The following is a 21,381-nucleotide window of genomic DNA, read 5'->3' on the forward strand; positions in this document are numbered from 1 at the left end:
GCCATTTCTTTCGTCTGTTTCCTTGCGCTACCTCGCAAACGCGGGAGAAAAAAAAAAAAAAAAAAACATTCATAAGGAAATTCTTCAGTCTACAGAAGTAATAAAAACACAAACAAATGGAGCTGTGCATTTTTAAGTACATACTGAATGTAGATTAGACAGCTTTATAGTTTTACAAAGAAAAAATACACAAAAAACTGGAGCACAAAAATCACCAGCAGCAATACCTCCCAGTAGTGAAAGATGAAACCTGATGCAAACTTCTCTTCCTCTGAAATAAATGTTCTGTCTGGCATGTGTTTCCAGTAAAGGCCATTTTCATTAACACTGTATACTTGTCCCGGTGGGTAACCTCATTTGGTCATTTTCCTCAACTCACTGAGATAATTCAACATCAACAATGAGAGTTTCATCACTTAGTTTGATATTGTGCAAGACAAAGCACTTCTTAAACCTATCAAACCAACCTTTATTTGCCTGGAAAGGTTCTTCTGAACTCCAACTACAATCATCTTTCAACAAATCATCATAAATGCTCCTGGATTTAGTTTGAATAGCCACTGTATAAAATGACATATTATACTACATCTAGTCTTTGATCTACACACTCACGAGTCTTTCCATATTCAGTATCACTTCATTTTAATAAAAATATTGTTCAAGCACATAATAGTGTTGCAGCTTGAGCACTTGCCTTAATTCTCTTTGTTGTCGCATTTTGTTCCTACTGCAGATGTAGCAAGCTACAAAGTTTTAGCAATAGAGCTGTTTTCTCCTGCATCAAACCTCCGTAAAACACTTGAGTTTTACTTCCAGTGTAACTTCTTTTCATGCTCATTTAAGTATACTGCTTGAACCTGATGGCCTCTTGCAGACGTCATGAGGGGAAATACACAAGCATATGGAAAAATCTTGGAAGAACAACTTCTAGACAAGGAGGCAACCATGACATGCTGGCTGATTCAAGCTTCAGCCGGCAACCTTCATCATCAACCAATGTACATGCACCAGTATAGCAATATTAATTGTTTCTTTTTAAAGTACAATTTTGACAGATTTTTTCAGTAAAAAAAATTCTGTGAAGGTGACTTTACATTCTATATCATGAATTTAGTAGTAGTCATTTGCAATATCTATAAGGGTGAATTTCTGTATTCTAAATGTCCAATTGCAGGGGACCTATGTAATCTAAATTGTCTTAGAATATGTGGACAGTTACTCAGAACAATTGAGAGTAGAACATGGCCTGGGTGAAAGTTGTGTTACAGAAGTACTATAAATTGTGGTGACAACTTATGTGACGTAATGGAAACAATGGGCACACACACTTTTTTCATAGATGTCCACTATTTTCCATGGTACTAAGGTTGTGCTAGGATCAGCCAAAGAAATAGCCTCATTTGCTCACATCCATTCTCTAGATGTCATTTGTAATCCACTGAAACAATAGCCCCCATCCATAACCATACCCAACAGACCTTACTATGGTTCTCCCTGGATGCTTTATATGATGTGATATGCACAGGATAGAGTGAATTGGAATAATGTGGTATATAGGGGTCAACATGCTGTTATTGATCTAAACCAGGGCATGTGAAATGGCATGGGCCCAGTTGTAGATAGAAAGATGAGGTTTCGGTATGTTGCAAAAGACAGCTAGAGAATGGATGCAGATGAATGGGGCATTTTGTCTACTACACTAATGCAGGAAATGGCAGTCAAATACAACAGAAAGATATTATTTATTCATTTACTATACTTACCTGCTGTTTCCTGCGTCAGTGAGGTACTGCAAGGAAACAGACGAAGAATGGCCCATCCACCCACATACACATACATATACATAAATGCCCATACATGAGCATATACATACATATACAAATACATATTCATACTTGCTGACTTCAACCATTCCTGTCACCACCCCACCACGTATGAAATTGCACCCCCCCCCTCTCCAGCCAGGTAGCGCCAGGAAAAGACGAAAAGGCCACACTTGTTCACACTCAGTCTTTTGCTTTCATGTATAATGCACTGAAACCACAGCTCCCTTTCCACATCCAGGCTCCACAAAACTTTCCATGGTTTACCCCAGATGCTTCAAATACCCTGGTTCAATCCACTAACAGCACGTTGACCAGTATACCACATCGTTCCAATTCACTCTATTTCTTGCGCTCCTTTCACCCTCCTGTATGTTCAGGTCCCAATCACTAAGAATCTTTTTCACTCCATCCTTCCACCTCCAATTTGGTCTCCCGCTTCTCCTTGTTCCCTCTACCTCTGCACATATAATCTCTGTCAATCTTTCCTCACTAATTCTCTCCATGAAACCAAACCATTTCAAAACACACTCTTCTGCTCTCTCAACCACACTCTTTTTATTACCACACCTCTCTTACCCTTTCATTACGAACTCGATCAAACCACCTCACACCTCATCTTGTCCTTAAACATTTCATTTCCAACACATCCACCCTCCTCCGCACAACTCTATCTATAGCCCATGCCTCGCAACCATATAACATTGTTGGAACCACTATTCCTTCAAACATACCCATTTTTGCTCTCGGAGATACCATTCTCGCCTTCCACACACTTGTCAACACTCCCAGAACCTTCACCCCCTCCCCCACACTGTGACTCACTTCCGCTTCCATAGTTCCATCCACTGCTAAATCCACTCCCAGATATCTAAAACACTTTACTTCCTCCAGTTTTTCTCCATTAAAACTTACCTCCCATTTAACTTACCCCTCAACCCTACTGAACCAAATAACTTTGCTCTTATTCACATTTACTCTCAGGTTTCTTCTTTCACACACTTTACCAAACTCAGTCACCAACTTCTGCAGTTTCTCACCTGAATCAGCCACTAGTGCTGTATCCTCAGTGAACAATAACTGACTCACTTCCCAAGCCTTCTCATCCACAAACAGACTGCATACTTGCCCCTTTCTCCATAACTCTTGCATTCACCTCCCTAACCGCCCCATCCATAAACAAATTAAACAACCAAGGAGACATCACACACCCCTGCCACAAACTGACACTCACTAGGAACCAATCATTTTCCTCTCCTCCTACTCGTACACATGCCTTACATCCTTGGTAAAAACTTTTCACTGCTTCTAGCAAGTTACCTCCCACACCATATACTCTTAATACCTTCCACAAATCATCTCTATCAACCCTATCATTTGCTGTTACTAAGAAATGGATGCCAAGCATGTTGAGGTGGGGCTGTATTGGGAAGATCTTTATTTAATTGTGAAAGTGCTGAGTGGTTGCAGTGGCTAGGCAGCCAGTGATTGCTCTGAGTACACCATTTTGTATGGTTTACAGCTTTGTGATATTTGATTTTGAGAGGATGGAAGACCAGGCAGAAGAGGCATGGTTTAAAATGGAGTTAGTGAATTAACACATATACACATCTACAGACCTGTGGAGAATTACCATTATATGGAAGGTGCTGCATCTCCCTGTAGTGCATCCATGACAACACATCCTCAGCATAGTCTGTCATCCAGCTGCTGCCATGTGCCATCATGTACTTCACTTCAAATATAAAAGCAACATAGAAATATGCACATGAATTTCAGACCAAGAAGTAATATGTTACTAACAACACACATGAGAAATACTGATAAAACAAGTTCAGATTACAATGAAATTAGGCATGTACATATGTATGTTATGCATACATAAACACACATTAATTTCTACTACAGACCACAAAATTGGAACACTTGATGTTCCTTCTCAGGTGAACTCACGAGTAAAAATGTCATATGGTATAGTCTATTTATGTATGATTATTCATTTACTGTACAAAAATGTTCATTACAAGAAGGTAACAATAAACATTTGCAAAAATCTGTATTTTGGAAAAAAAAATAAATCATTGATGTGCTTTGTTCACCAAAGGATGAGGAAATCTTTTGTCATCTGTTAGTCAGAACGAGTTTGAGCCAAAAAGCTTCCGAGCTACTAAAACTGTCCCTGATTTAAAGGAAAACAATACTGTCCAACAGTTTGGAGATCTGCAGAATCTGGGCCAAGCGTGTCCCGTATGATAAAGAGTTACAATTAAGCAGCTGAAGCATAGTGGATCAAAAGTTTGCAAACTATCACCTAGGCAAAACCTGACCCTATTACCAAGACTCTCTCAAATGCAAACCAAGCCTTAATGAAAAAAGTAACCTCTGGAGAATCAAAATAGCAACAGAGCCTGAGCCCCTGGCTTACAATATAGCAAACCTGTTATCCTAAAGCAAACTTTATGAACCCTACCAACACACATATACATTCACTCACTTTTTTACACATTCATACTTACAATCTCACTCTAATACTTTGGCAAATCCACATGTACAATTAAATAAACACATATAAAGAATGTAGAGTTCCATCCTGAAATGCACAAGCTTGCAATCAAAAGCACACACACACGAGAGGAACTCAAAGGATCAAAGATTCACATATGTGGGTATATTACCAAAGGAAAGAGAGTAGAATGCTTAAACAGGGTAGGTGGAAGGGACTAGTCTAAATGTACCAGAAAATGATGAAGAGGAGGAATTGCCCATAACTCACGTTATGGAAACTATTGAGAACACCAGTCAAGGAGAGGGAGAAGCAGTGTCTAGGGCTGCTCAACATAGTGAACATGATGACTGATGTAGTAGGACAGGATCCTGGAGACACTGTAAAAGAGGAGCCCAAGGGACTGAGCAAAGCTGTACACAATATCATATCCAAGGTTGGTAGCAGAGCAATCAAAATTTATGGTCAAGTAGATCAAAACTTCAGAAAAGTGCACAGCATACGTGACTGAGTTTGGTAAAGTGTGTGAAAGAAGAAAGTTGAGAGTAAATGTGAATAAGAGCAAGGTTATTAGGTACAGTAGGGTTGAGGGTTAAGTCAATTGGGAGGTAAGTTTGAATGGAGAAAAACTGGAGGAAGTGAAGTGTTTTAGATATCTGGGAGTGGATTTGGCAGCGGATGAAACCATGGAAGCGGAAGTGAATCATAGGGTAGGGGAGGGGGTGAAAATTCTGGGAGCCTTGAAGAATGTGTGGAAGTCAAGAACATTATCTCGGAAAGCAAAAATGGGTATGTTTGAAGGAATAGTGGTTCCAACAATGTTGTATGGTTGCGAGGCTTGGGCTATGGATAGAGTTGTGTGCAAGAGAGTGGATGTGCTGGAAATGAGATGTTTGAGGACAATATGTGGTGTGAGGTGGTTTGATCGAGTAAGTAATAATAGGGTAAGAGAGGTGTGTGGTAATAAAGAGTGTGGTTGAGAGAGCAGAAGAGGGTGTTTTGAAATGGTTTGGTCACATGGAGAGAATGAGTGAGGAAAGATTGACAAAGAGGATATATGTGTCAGAGGTGGAGGGAACGAGGAGAAGTGGGAGACCAAATTGGAGGTGGAAAGATGGAGTGAAAAAGATTTTGAGTGATCGGGGCCTGAACATGCAGGAGGGTGAAAGGCGTGCAAGAAATAGAGTGAATTGGAACGATGTGGTATACCGGAGTCGATGTGCTGTCAATGGATTGAACCAGGGCATGTGAAGCATCAGGGGTAAACCATGGAAAGTTCTGTGGGGCCTGGATGTGGAAAGGGAGTTGTGGTTTTGGTGCATTATTACATGACTGCTAGAGACTGAGTGTGAACGAATGTGGCCTTTGTTGTCTTTTCCAAGCACTACCTCGCACACATGACGGGGGAGGGGTTGTTATTTCATGTGTGGCGAGGTGGCGATGGGAATGAATAAAGGCAGACAGTATGAATTATGTACATGTGTATATATGTGTATGTCTGTGTGTGTATATATATGTATACATTGAGATGTATAGGTAGGTATATCTGCGTGTGTGGACGTGTATGTATGTGGGTGGGTTGGGCCATTATTTCGTCTGTTTCCTTGCACTACCTTGCTAACGCGGGAGACAGCAACAAAGCAAAATAAAATATATATATATATATATTATTTATTCATTTATTATACTTTGTCGCTGTCTCCTGCACTAGTGAGGTAGTGCAAGGAAACAGACGAAAGAATGGCCCAACCCACCCACATACACATGTATATATATACACGGCCACACAGGCAAATATACATACCTATACATTTCAACGTATCCATACATATACACAGACATATACATATATACACACGTACATATTCATACTTGCTGCCTTTATTTTATTTCTTTATTACACTTGATCACCATTTTTTTTTTTTTTCTTCAAAAGAAGGAACAGAGAAAGGGGCCAGGTGAGGGTATTCCCTCAAAGGCCCAGTCCTCTGTTCTTAACGCTACCTCGCTATAGCTGGAAATGGCGAATAGTATGAAAAAAAAAGAATATATATATATATATATATATATATTTTTTTTTTTTGCTTTGTCGCTGTCTCCCGCGTTTGCGAGGTAGCGCAAGGAAACAGACGAAAGAAATGGCCCAACCCACCCCCATACACATGTATATACATACGTCCACACACGCAAATATACATACCTACACAGCTTTCCATGGTTTACCCCAGACGCTTCACATGCCTTGATTCAATCCACTGACAGCACATCAACCCTGGTATACCACATCGCTCCAATTCACTCTATTCCTTGCCCTCCTTTCACCCTCCTGCATGTTCAGGCCCCGATCACACAAAATCTTTTTCACTCCATCTTTCCACCTCCAATTTGGTCTCCCTCTTCTCGTTCCCTCCACCTCCGACACATATATTCTCTTGGTCAATCTTTCCTCACTCATTCTCTCCATGTGCCCGAACCATTTCAAAACACCCTCTTCTGCTCTCTCAACCACGCTCTTTTTATTTCCACACATCTCTCTTACCCTTACGTTACTTACTCGATCAAACCACCTCACACCACATATTGTCCTCAAACATCTCATTTCCAGCACATCCATCCTCCTGCGCACAACTCTATCCATAGCCCACGTCTCGCAACCATACAACATTGTTGGAACCACTATTCCTTCAAACATACCCATTTTTGCTTTCCGAGATAATGTTCTCGACTTCCACACATTCTTCAAGGCTCCCAGAATTTTTGCCCCCTCCCCCACCCTATGATCCACTTCCGCTTCCATGGTTCCATCCGCTGCCAGATCCACTCCCAGATATCTAAAACACTTCACTTCCTCCAGTTTTTCTCCATTCAAACTCACCTCCCAATTGACTTGACCCTCAACCTTGCTCTTATTCACATTTACTCTTAACTTTCTTCTTTCACACACTTTACCAAACTCAGTCACCAGCTTCTGCAGTTTCTCACATGAATCAACCACCAGCGCTGTATCATCAGCGAACAACGACTGACTCACTTCCCAAGCTCTCCCATCCCCAACAGACTTCATACTTGCCCCTCTTTCCAAAACTCTTGCATTCACCTCCCTAGCAACCCCATCCATAAACAAATTAAACAACCATGGAGACATCACACACCCCTGCCGCAAACCTACATTCACTGAGAACCAATCACTTTCCTCTCTTCCTACACGTACACATGCCTTACATCCTCGATAAAAACTTTTCACTGCTTCTAACAACTTGCCTCCCACACCATATACTCTTAATACCTTCCACAGAGCATCTCTATCAACTTTATCATATGCCTTCTCCAGATCCATAAATGCTACATACAATTCCATTTGCTTTTCTAAGTATTTCTCACATACATTCTTCAAAGCAAACACCTGATCCACACATCCTCTACCACTTCTGAAACCACACTGCTCTTCCCCAATCTGATGCTCTGTACATGCCTTCACCCTCTCAATCAATATCCTCCCATATAATTTACCAGGAATACTCAACAAACTTATACCTCTGTAATTTGAGCACTCACTCTTGTCCCCTTTGCCTTTGTACAATGGCACTATGCACGCATTCCGCCAATCCTCAGGCACCTCACCATGAGTCATACATACATTAAATAACCTTACCAACCAGTCAACAATACAGTCACCCCCTTTTTTAATAAATTCCACTGCAATACCATCCAAACCTGCTGCCTTGCCGGCAGGCATGTGTACGTGTAGGAAGAGAGGAAAGTGATTGGTTCTCAGTGAATGTAGGTTTGCGGCAGGGGTGTGTGATGTCTCCATGGTTGTTTAATTTGTTTATGGATGGGGTTGCTAGGGAGGTGAATGCAAGAGTTTTGGAAAGAGGGGCAAGTATGAAGTCTGTTGGGGATGGGAGAGCTTGGGAAGTGAGTCAGTCGTTGTTCGCTGATGATACAGCGCTGGTGGTTGATTCATGTGAGAAACTGCAGAAGCTGGTGACTGAGTTTGGTAAAGTGTGTGAAAGAAGAAAGTTAAGAGTAAATGTGAATAAGAGCAAGGTTATTAGGTACAGTAGGGTTGAGGGTCAAGTCAATTGGGAGGTAAGTTTGAATGGAGAAAAACTGGAGGAAGTAAAGTGTTTTAGATATCTGGGATTGGATCTGGCAGTGGATGGAACCATGGAAGCGGAAGTGGATCATAGGGTGTGGGGGAGGGGGCGAAAATCCTGGGAGCCTTGAAGAATGTGTGGAAGTCGAGAACATTATCTCGGAAAGCAAAAATGGGTATGTTTGAAGGAATAGTTGTTCCAACAATGTTGTATGGTTGCGAGGCGTGGGCTATGGATAGATTTGTGCACAGGAGGGTGGATGTGCTGGAAATGAGATGTTTGAGGACAATGTGTGGTGTGAGGTGGTTTGATCGAGTAAGTAACGTAAGGGTAAGAGAGATGTGTGGAAACAAAAAGAGCGTGGCTGAAAGAGCAGAAGAGGGTGTTTTGAAATGGTTTGGGCACATGGAGAGAATGAGTGAGGAAAGATTGACCAAGAGGATATATGTGTCGGAGGTGGAGGGAACGAGGAGAAGTGGGAGACCAAATTGGAGGTGGACAGATGGAGTGAAAAAGATTTTGTGTGATCGGGGCTTGAACATGCAGGAGGGTGAAAGGAGGGCAAGGAATAGAGTAAATTTAATCGATGTGGTATACTGGGGTTGACGTGCTGTCAGTGGATTGAATCAGGGCATGTGAAGCGTCTGGGGTAAACCATGGAAAGCTGTGTAGGTATGTATATTTGCGTGTGTGGACGTGTATGTATATACATGTGTATGGGGGTGGGTTGGGCCATTTCTTTCGTCTGTTTTCCTTGCGCTACCTCGCAAACGCGGGAGACAGCGACAAAGCAAAAAAAAAAAATATATATATACATAAATGCTCATACACATATACATAAATACACATACATATCAACATATACTAAAAAGCCACGGCAACATCACACAGCAATGCCTTACACCCAGATCACTCAGCTTTCCATCCAGTCTTACACATGTATTTGCTCCTCTATAGAAGGATTCACACAGTCCAACAGTAGTCCCCCTACCCTATACATCCTTAACACATCTCACAAAGCATTCCACTCGACTCTATCATATGCTTTCTTCATATCCATAAAAGCTGCATACATACTCTTACCTTTCACTAAATACTTTTCCACAGTCATCTTTACCACAAGAATCTGATCCACATAATCCCTACCTTTCCTAAAACTCCCTTACTCTTCATTTATTCTGCATCTAGTCACTTCAATTACTCTTATCAATCAACATGTTTGCATACACTTTTCCTGTAATTTTTGATAGACTTATTCCCCTATAATTGTTACACACATCCTTAGCACCTGTTCCTTTGAGTAAATGAATAATAATAGCTTTCACCCAATCCTCAGGAACACCCTTCTGTTTCCATGCTAATATACATATGAGATGCATCCCTTCTATCACACTTTTTCCTCCATACTTCAGCTATTAATCCCATCCATTCCAGGTGCCTTTTCTACCTTCAGCCTCATTATTGCCCTTCTTACCTCGCTTTTTGCTATAGGCCCTTGCACTTGTATTTTCTTTCTTCCATCTTCCATGCTCATGCATTTAACAGCTGCTGCCTCCCCTTGTCCCACATTCATCAGTTTTCAAGATACTCTTTCCATCTTACTTTCACTTCCTCCTTTTCTTTCAACATCTCCCCTTCCTTACTTCTAACATTAACATTTCCACTCTTACATCCACCTCTTCCCTTTTCCACCTTCCAGTATAGTTTCTTCTCATCTAGAAACTTTTCCCTCAACTTTCTTCCAGAATTTTCATCTACTCTTACTTTGCTTTCCTCTATCAGCTTCTTAACAATCTGTTTACATATTTTATATTCTTCCCTCCTTTGCTGAGCTTCCACCAGCATATTCCTTTCGAGCAATCTAATATATGGGTTTTTCTTTCTTTTTCACAGCATTTAGCTCTTCTGTCCACTATGCACTGTCCTTTTTATTCCTATATCTCACTACCTCGTATCCAACCACTATTTGTACAACCTTTAAGAGTATTTCTCTAAACATTTTAAACATCTCATTCACAAATGACTGCATCCCTACATTCAGTGCACTTCCATCAAGCTTTCAGTTACCTTCCTTTCATATACCTCCCTGCATTTTTTCTGATTCATCTTCTTGCTTGTCAACACTTTTTCCTCTTCATTCTTCCTTACACCATACCTCCACTTCTCCCTGATCCTTATTCCTGACAAGGACTGCAAAATGGTAAGAGTCTCCAAAGAATCCTCTCATGGCTGTAGCATCTAGCACAACCTTTCTCAATCTTTCATCTATTGCCACATACCACATAGTCAGTCAAAGCTTTCTGCTCTTCTCTTCCATCATTCCTCATCCATGTATATCTGTGGATCATCTTGTGCTGAAAAAAGTGTCTTCAAGCAATAAACTCCTCTCAGCACAAATATCCAAAATATAACTTCTATTTTCAAGTACATCAGGCAATCCCTATTTGCAAATTATCTCACCAATATCATCAAATCCCATTTTGCATTCATATCACCCATTATGACCATTTCTCTCATTCTCAAAATTTTTTATGCAGTCATTGAAATCTAGAAGTGCTTCATCCCATCCTTACCTTGTACAGTCTTCATATTCACAAGCACATATACACATACCCCAGCATACTTCCCAGTTCTAATCTTTCCTTTCACCCTCACTATTCTTGATCCATTCCATCCATGCTTTGCAACATCCTCCGACACTCTTGGTGACAGCAGAATTGCACATACTTCTTTTCCTGTCCCCTAATAAGTTTCACTCATTCCCGTCCATACTACTACTCCTTCCACACCCTACCATATCTTGCATTCCTCATTCTCATTTTCACTCCATACACACTGTCCAAGGATATGGGTTTCCCCAATCCCCAGCACATCCACGCTACAACTTTGAAACTTTTCCACGAGCTCCCTTCTTTTCCTCTCACCATTCATCCCATTTACATTCACCTCAATCGCTTGTCTCTTTTACTTCTCGGCATAACTGGTAGACTTCAGTACTAGTGCAGCTTCATAGCTTTTTGTGTCTCATCCCTGACAGGCCTCTGGCAGAAGGCAACTTCAGCCCAGAATTTCCAGAGGAAGCAAGGCTCCAAAAGTGTCCATAAGCTAAAAAGTCCCAGGACTGCCCTGTTGGAGCTGGGCAATGTCTCTCCCTTTAGTTCCACCCCTAAGGGTTATATTAACAAGATCACCATGAGAAGGCAGGATGAGGCTTGGATACTCTAGAAAACTAGAGTATCCCCTTAAGGTACTGAAACTTGAAACCTTTCCCCAGTTTTGAACCTATATACAGAAGTAGCACCTCCTAACCAATTACATGGGGTACTCTGGTGAAGTGATTTGTGTCGATGACCATGATTCATGCACAGACCCACCTGAATTTGAACCCATATAATGGCCGTAAGCCCAAAGCCAACCCCTGCTGTTTATCTTCCCCTTTGGGAGGTCAATATGTGGATACCTGACTTAAGCTGGTGCGTGTGTATGTGTGTGTGTGTGTGTGTGAAGAGAAGAGAGGAGTGACCTGATGACAACCTTCGAGTTTTCAAACCATACATGTGGGCAGGGAACAGCTGAAGTGAACAGGTCTATGAAGGAGGTCGAGATACAACATTGCAATACATGAACCAAATCATCAGCACAGTTTAATTTCATGTTGCACAGATGTCACGTCAAGTAAAAAGATGCAGCACTACATTATACAGTAAAAGATAAGAGAGGCCCCAGGTGTCATAAGCCTAGAATTTTAAGAACAATTAAACTGCTACGGACAAATACGCTTTGGGAAAAATTGCATCTCAGCTGCATGTCAATGGCCACAAAAACTAAACAATGTCAGACAAGTAAGCAAAAGAGATGCTACCACAATAGAAGTCCACTTGTTAAAACCGTACGTTAAAACATAGTTAAGGCTATACGAAAACCCTTGAACACAAATCTTAAGTAGTTCTCATCAGATACTCCTCAAAATTATCCCTTATCATATGCTAAATGACTAATCAAGCCCTCATGAGTTGCTACTTGACAAGAGCCCTCATCAAATGCTACATAACAACAGCTATCATCAAGTACTACTTGACAATAACTCTCATAAGCTACCTGACAATTAACTATCATGAGCTACTTGACAAGTGCTCACTTGATGGTACTTGACAAAAGCTCTAGTTAATTCTACTTGACAATAGGGCACATCAGGTCAGTGTAACAAACCATCATGTACTACTTGACAACAGCCCTCTCAGGCACTGCTTGACAAACAGCCCTACTTGGCTGTGACTTGATATAAAACCAGTCATAAGATCACACTTGATAAGAGCCATCATCAGTTACCTTCCTTTCATACACCTCCCTGCATTTTATCTGATTCATCATCAGGTGCTACTTGATAACACCATCATCAGGTGCTACTTGATAACAGCCATCATCAGGTGCTACTTGATAACAGCCATCATCAGGTGCTACTTGATAACAGCCATCATCAGGTGCTACTTGATAACAGCCATCATCAGGTGCTACTTGATAACAGCCATCATCAGGTGCTACTTGATAACACCATCATCAGGTGCTACTTGATAACAGCCATCATCAGGTGCTACTTGATAACAGCCATCACCAGGTGCTACTTGATAACACCATCATCAGGTGCTACTTGATAACAGCCATCATCAGGTGCTACTTGATAACACCATCATCAGGTGCTACTTGATAACACCATCACCAGGTGCTACTTGATAACAGCCATCATCAGGTGCTACTTGATAACAGCCATCATCAGGTGCTACTTGATAACAGCCATCATCAGGTGCTACTTGATAACAGCCATCATCAGGTGCTACTTGATAACAGCCATCACCAGGTGCTACTTGATAACAGCCATCACCAGGTGCTACTTGATAACAGCCATCATCAGGTGCTACTTGATAACAGCCATCATCAGGTGCTACTTGATAACAGCCATCACCAGGTGCTACTTGATAACAGCCATCATCAGGTGCTACTTGATAACAGCCATCATCAGGTGCTACTTGATAACACCATCATCAGGTGCTACTTGATAACAGCCATCATCAGGTGCTACTTGATAACAGCCATCATCAGGTGCTACTTGATAACACCATCATCAGGTGCTACTTGATAACACCATCACCAGGTGCTACTTGATAACAGCCATCATCAGGTGCTACTTGATAACAGCCATCATCAGGTGCTACTTGATAACAGCCATCATCAGGTGCTACTTGATAACAGCCATCACCAGGTGCTACTTGATAACAGCCATCACCAGGTGCTACTTGATAACAGCCATCATCAGGTGCTACTTGATAACAGCCATCATCAGGTGCTACTTGATAACAGCCATCATCAGGTGCTACTTGATAACAGCCATCATCAGGTGCTACTTGATAACAGCCATCATCAGGTGCTACTTGATAACAGCCATCACCAGGTGCTACTTGATAACAGCCATCATCAGGTGCTACTTGATAACAGCCATCACCAGGTGCTACTTGATAACAGCCATCATCAGGTGCTACTTGATAACAGCCATCACCAGGTGTTACTGTACAATAGTTCTCATAAGACGCTACTTGTCACTAGCTATACTGACCCAAATGACCAATATTTCATCATATGTTTTATTGATAAGATATTTCTAGGTCGTGACGCCAAGTGTAATGTGCTGCTACTACGACCACGACCACGACCACCACGCCCACGACCACCACGACCACCACCACGACCACGACCACCAAGACCACCACCACGACCACCACGACCACGACCACCACGACCACGACCACCACGACCACCACCACGACCACCACGACCACGACCACCACCACGACCACCACGACCACGACCACCAAGACCACCACCACGACCACCACGACCACGACCACCACCACTACCACCACCACGACCACCACCACCACCACTACCACCACCACTACCACGACCACGACCACCACCACTACCACGACCACCACCACGACCACGACCACCACCACGACCACCACCACCACCACTACCACGACCACCACCACGACCACGACCACCACCACGACCACGACCACCACCACGACCACCACCACGACCACCACCACGACCACGACCACCACCACGACCACCACCACGACCACGACCACCACCACGACCACCACCACCACCACGACCACGACCACGACCACCACCACGACCACCACCACGACCACGACCACCACCACGACCACCACCACCACCACGACCACCACCACGACCACGACCACCACCACGACCACCACCACCACGACCACCACCACGACCACCACGACCACGACCACCACGACCACGACCACGACCACCACCACGACCACCACCACGACCACCACCACGACCACGACCACGACCACCACCACGACCACCACCACGACCACGACCACCACCACGACCACCACCACCACCACGACCACGACCACCACGACCACCACCACGACCACCACGACCACGACCACGACCACCACCACGACCACCACCACGACCACCACCACCACCACCACCACCACTACCACCACCACTACCACGACCACGACCACCACCACGACCACCACCACCACCACGACCACCACCACGACCACGACCACCACCACGACCACGACGAATTGGGGTTTAATGTAAGGAGGAAGGTGAGGAGGAGGTGCTCCTCCTGCTGCTGCCTTACACTTCACCCTTGCTTACCAACCATGAAACTCTCTCTTACAAACTGTCCAGTTTCTAGTTGTGCCTCTCACTTGATACTTTACAGTGGACCATCATCTACAGTGGACCATCATCTACAGTGGACCATCATCTACAGTGGACCATCATCTACAGTGGACTGGTTATAAGTGAGCAATTAGTGAACGTTGAAGATTGGGAAATATGGAGGTAGTGGAGGAGGCGGGGTAAGGTTTGCTCAAACATGACGGGGGAAGGAGGACCAACTACCTGGCAGCCGCCGAAATTACGTGGAAAGAGGTCACTCAGGGTTGATGGAGGCCGGCCTGGGTCAAGGTAGGTCAGATGTGAAGCCAAGTTGGATCAGGTCAGGGTCGGGTCACACGTGACGCAACAGGTAAACACGTGGACTTTGTTTACGTTTTACTTGCCAGATATACAAACTATACTTAACATCCAAATTGAGAAAATTTAACCTATTAGCATAATACGTGACACTCCTCTACAAACTTATAACCAGATAAATCCTAATATATAAACTAACAAGAAGAATAATTCGTCATGGTTACAGGTCACCTCCAACCCTCTCCTCCTGACCACAAGGAAACGACTCCTAAATCTAAGCTCAAAAGTTCACTATTTACGTTTACATTCATTAACGTGAAACAATGCAATGTACTGACCTTGATGCACACAACTGGACAAACAACAGTGAAGTTGTGAGCATGATTTATGAGTAGTATGATGTGACACACACACACACACACACTGCCTGGCTGCCTGCTGCCTGCCTGCCTGGCTACACTGTGTCTCTAGTTGCCAGTTATGTTCATTAATCACTTTCTTGTACGTTCACTTCTCCAATATATGATAGTTATCATAACATACTTCACTAAAACAATATGATACTTATCATAACATACTTCACTAAAACAATATGATAGTTATCATAACTTACTTCACTAAAACAATATTAAGAACAGAAAATTTTCTAATATCTTTATAACCATACAATTGGTTTAGCTTTCGTTGTATACACTTGTATTCCAAACCCATCAAATGTTTACGCCAAAACCTACTTTACCTCTCTACTTCCCTAACGAATTAATAAAGACAAAATAACATTCATTTTATGCGATTATAATTAATCGTTAATTCATTAACTATTTTCATAAGAAAACAGTATATGGATGTTGGCAGCCATGTAAGGCAGTTCACAGGTTACAATAATGATATATAGTCATCATAACCTGCCTTGTTATTCATCCCACACCATAACCTGCCTTGTTATTCATCCCACACCATAACCTACCTTGTTATTCATCCCACACCATAACCTGCCTTGTTATTCATCCCACACCATAACCTACCTTGTTATTCATCCCACACCATAACCTGCCTATAATTATTCGTCCCACATTATAACCTGCCTTGTTATTCATTCCACACCATAACCTACCTTGTTATTCATCCCACACCATAACCTACCTTGTTATTCATCCCACACCATAACCTGCCTATAATTATTCGTCCCACATTATAACCTGCCTTGTTATTCATCCCACACCATAACCTACCTTGTTATTCATCCCACACCATAACCTGCCTATAATTATTCGTCCCACATTATAACCTGCCTTGTTATTCATTCCACACCATAACCTGCCTTGTTATTCATCCCACACCATAACCTGCCTTGTTATTCATCCCACACCATAACCTGCCTTGTTATTCATCCCACACCATAACCTGCCTATAATTATTCGTCCCACATTATAACCTGCCTTGTTATTCATCCCACACCATAACCTACCTTGTTATTCATCCCACACCATAACCTGCCTATAATTATTCGTCCCACATTATAACCTGCCTTGTTATTCATCCCACACCATAACCTACCTTGTTATTCATCCCACACCATAACCTGCCTTGTTATTCATCCCACACCATAACCTGCCTATAATTATTCGTCCCACATTATAACCTACCTTGTTATTCATCCCACACCATAACCTACCTTGTTATTCATCCCACACCATAACCTACCTTGTTATTCATCCCACACCATAACCTGCCTATAATTATTCGTCCCACATTATAACCTGCCTTGTTATTCATCCCACACCATAACCTACCTTGTTATTCATCCCACACCATAACCTGCCTATAATTATTCGTCCCACATTATAACCTGCCTTGTTATTCATCCCACACCATAACCTACCTTGTTATTCATCCCACACCATAACCTACCTTGTTATTCATCCCACACCATAACCTGCCTATAATTATTCGTCCCACATTATAACCTGCCTTGTTATTCATCCCACACCATAACCTACCTTGTTATTCATCCCACACCATAACCTGCCTATAATTATTCATCCCACACCATAACCTGCCTATAATTATTCGTCCCACATTATAACCTGCCTTGTTATTCATTCCACACCATAACCTACCTTGTTATTCATCCCACACCATAACCTGCCTTGTTATTCATCCCACACCATAACCTACCTTGTTATTCATCCCACACCATAACCTGCCTTGTTATTCATCCCACACCATAACCTACCTTGTTATTCATCCCACACCATAACCTGCCTATAATTATTCGTCCCACATTATAACCTGCCTTGTTATTCATTCCACACCATAACCTACCTTGTTATTCATCCCACACCATAACCTGCCTATAATTATTCGTCCCACATTATAACCTGCCTTGTTATTCATCCCACACCATAACCTACCTTGTTATTCATCCCACACCATAACCTGCCTTGTTATTCATCCCACACCATAACCTACCTTGTTATTCATTCCACACCATAACCTGCCTATAATTATTCATCCCACACCATAACCTACCTTGTTATTCATTCCACACCATAACCTGCCTATAATTATTCATCCCACACCATAACCTACCTTGTTATTCATTCCACACCATAACCTGCCTTGTTATTCATCCCACACCATAACCTGCCTAGTTATTCATTCCACACCATAACCTGCCTATAATTATTCATCCCACACCATAACCTACCTTGTTATTCATTCCACACCATAACCTACCTTGTTATTCATTCCACACCATAACCTACCTTGTTATTCATTCCACACCATAACCTGCCTAGTTATTCATTCCACATTATAACCTGCCTAGTTATTCATTCCACATTATAACCTGCCCAGTTATTCATTCCACACCATAACCTGCCTAGTTATTCATTCCACATTATAACCTGCCTAGTTATTCATTCCACATTATAACCTGCCTAGTTATTCATTCCACATTATAACCTGCCCAGTTATTCATTCCACACCATAACCTGCCTAGTTATTCATTCCACATTATAACCTGCCTAGTTATTCATTCCACACCATAACCTGCCTATAATTATTCGTCCCACATTATAACCTGCCTAGTTATTCATCCCACACCATAACCTGCCTTGTTATTCATCCCACACCATAACCTACCTTGTTATTCATTCCACACCATAACCTGCCTATAATTATTCGTCCCACATTATAACGTGCCTAGTTATTCATCCCACATTATAACCATGAACTTAGTGGCACATGTTTACAGTTTACAATACATGTCATACGTCTGGCTGGAAACGTGATCGTACTGCATGGTTGAGGTAGGTAGGTGACTAGTACATGTTGCCTGGTAGACACGATATACACCTATATAATGACTCACTTTACTTAACATAGATGTATGGAGTAAATAATAATGTATTGAGCGGTCATAGCCTGAAATGATAAAGGGGTGTAAGGCGCACAAATAGTAGAGTGAAATGGAGCGATGTGGTATAGTGGGGTCGACGTGCTATGAATGGAGTCAACCTGGGTATAAGAAGCAGTATTATGTTTGTTGTTATGTTCTGGATCTTCTGTACATAATATGTGCTTCTTTAAGTACGATCAGCCAACATTACAATGATATTCTAGTCTCGGCCTTATGTATGTATATATGTATGTATGTGTGTATGTATGTATGTATGTGTTTATATATGTAGTATATGAAGAACATGATAAATACAACCTAAACATGTACTTGAAAGCCGGCATGATATGTAGCAGGAGACACACGCTTGTTCTGCTGGACTCGTAGTGTGAGGTGGCCCACACACACACACACGAGGCAACATGCAAGCAAGTGGAATGTTTACCTCGATGGTTAAGTATGTGAGACAGTATGAGAGTACCCACAGGGAGGCGGGAAACACAAGTGGTTCATGTGTTTTTGTCAATAATTTAGGTGAAGGTGTCGTCTGCTACCATGACTATACAAATGTCATTCATGCATAATGAAGACAGTTCTACCACCAACCAACACTACAATGTAACCATCTTACTGGGTCATGCATAATGACATCCAACACTACAATGTAACCATCTTACTGGGTCATGCATAATGACAACCAACACTACAATGTAACCATCTTACTGGGTCATGCATAATGACATCATCCAACACTACAATGTAACCATCTTACTGGGTCATGCATAATGACAACCAACACTACAATGTAACCATCTTACTGGGTCATGCATAATGACAACCAACACTACAATGTAACCATCTTACTGGGTCATGCATAATGACATCATCCAACACTACAATGTAACCATCTTACTGGGTCATGCATAATGACATCATCCAACACTACAATGTAACCATCTTACTGGGTCATGCATAATGACATCATCCAACACTACAATGTAACCATCTTACTGGGTCATGCATAATGACAACCAACACTACAATGTAACCATCTTACTGGGTCATGCATAATGACATCATCCAACACTACAATGTAACCATCTTACTGGGTCATGCATAATGACAACCAACACTACAATGTAACCATCTTACTGGGTCATGCATAATGACAACCAACACTACAATGTAACCATCTTACTGGGTCATGCATAATGACAACCAACACTACAATGTAACCATCTTACTGGGTCATGCATAATGACATCATCCAACACTACAATGTAACCATCTTACTGGGTCATGCATAATGACATCATCCAACACTACAATGTAACCATCTTACTGGGTCATGCATAATGACATCATCCAACACTACAATGTAACCATCTTACTGGGTCATGCATAATGACAACCAACACTACAATGTAACCATCTTACTGGGTCATGCATAATGACATCATCCAACACTACAATGTAACCATCTTACTGGGTCATGCATAATGACATCATCCAACACTACAATGTAACCATCTTACTGGGTCATGCATAATGACATCATCCAACACTACAATGTAACCATCTTACTGGGTCATGCATAATGACATCATCCAACACTACAATGTAACCATCTTACTGGGTCATGCATAATGACATCATCCAACACTACAATGTAACCATCTTACTGGGTCATGCATAATGACATCATCCAACACTACAATGTAACCATCTTACTGGGTCATGCATAATGACATCATCCAACACTACAATGTAACCATCTTACTGGGTCATGCATAATGACATCATCCAACACTACAATGTAACCATCTTACTGGGTCATGCATAATGACAACCAACACTACAATGTAACCATCTTACTGGGTCATGCATAATGACATCATCCAACACTACAATGTAACCATCTTACTGGGTCATGCATAATGACATCATCCAACACTACAATGTAACCATCTTACTGGGTCATGCATAATGACAACCAACACTACAATGTAACCATCTTACTGGGTCATGCATAATGACATCATCCAACACTACAATGTAACCATCTTACTGGGTCATGCATAATGACATCATCCAACACTACAATGTAACCATCTTACTGGGTCATGCATAATGACATCATCCAACACTACAATGTAACCATCTTACTGGGTCATGCATAATGACATCATCCAACACTACAATGTAACCATCTTACTGGGTCATGCATAATGACAACCAACACTACAATGTAACCATCTTACTGGGTCATGCATAATGACATCATCCAACACTACAATGTAACCATCTTACTGGGTCATGCATAATGACATCATCCAACACTACAATGTAACCATCTTACTGGGTCATGCATAATGACAACCAACACTACAATGTAACCATCTTACTGGGTCATGCATAATGACATCATCCAACACTACAATGTAACCATCTTACTGGGTCATGCATAATGACATCATCCAACACTACAATGTAACCATCTTACTGGGTCATGCA

General features: G+C 41.9%; 1 protein-coding gene across 4 annotated transcripts in view; it reads right to left on the bottom strand.

The window, feature by feature from the left end:
• CycJ (Cyclin J) overlaps positions 1 to 15,971 on the bottom strand; it is a 65,762-nt gene extending 49,791 nt beyond the window's left edge. Inside the window, exons 1-2 of one of the 4 annotated variants that reach the window (XM_071695056.1) lie at positions 15,803 to 15,971; positions 3,443 to 3,558 (exon numbers count right to left, since the gene is read on the bottom strand). In XM_071695056.1, the coding sequence (XP_071551157.1) occupies positions 3,443 to 3,550 (108 nt within the window). In that variant the 5' untranslated portion in view covers positions 3,551 to 3,558; positions 15,803 to 15,971. Of the gene's footprint in view, positions 1 to 3,442; positions 3,559 to 15,389; positions 15,757 to 15,802 lie in introns of those variants that run through there. The other 3 variants (XM_071695053.1, XM_071695055.1, XM_071695054.1) reach the window with 3 other exon arrangements.
• Positions 15,972 to 21,381: the final 5,410 nt, after the last annotated feature.

Source organism: Panulirus ornatus, chromosome 57, assembly GCF_036320965.1.
Source record: "Panulirus ornatus isolate Po-2019 chromosome 57, ASM3632096v1, whole genome shotgun sequence".
NCBI lineage: Eukaryota > Metazoa > Arthropoda > Malacostraca > Decapoda > Palinuridae > Panulirus > Panulirus ornatus.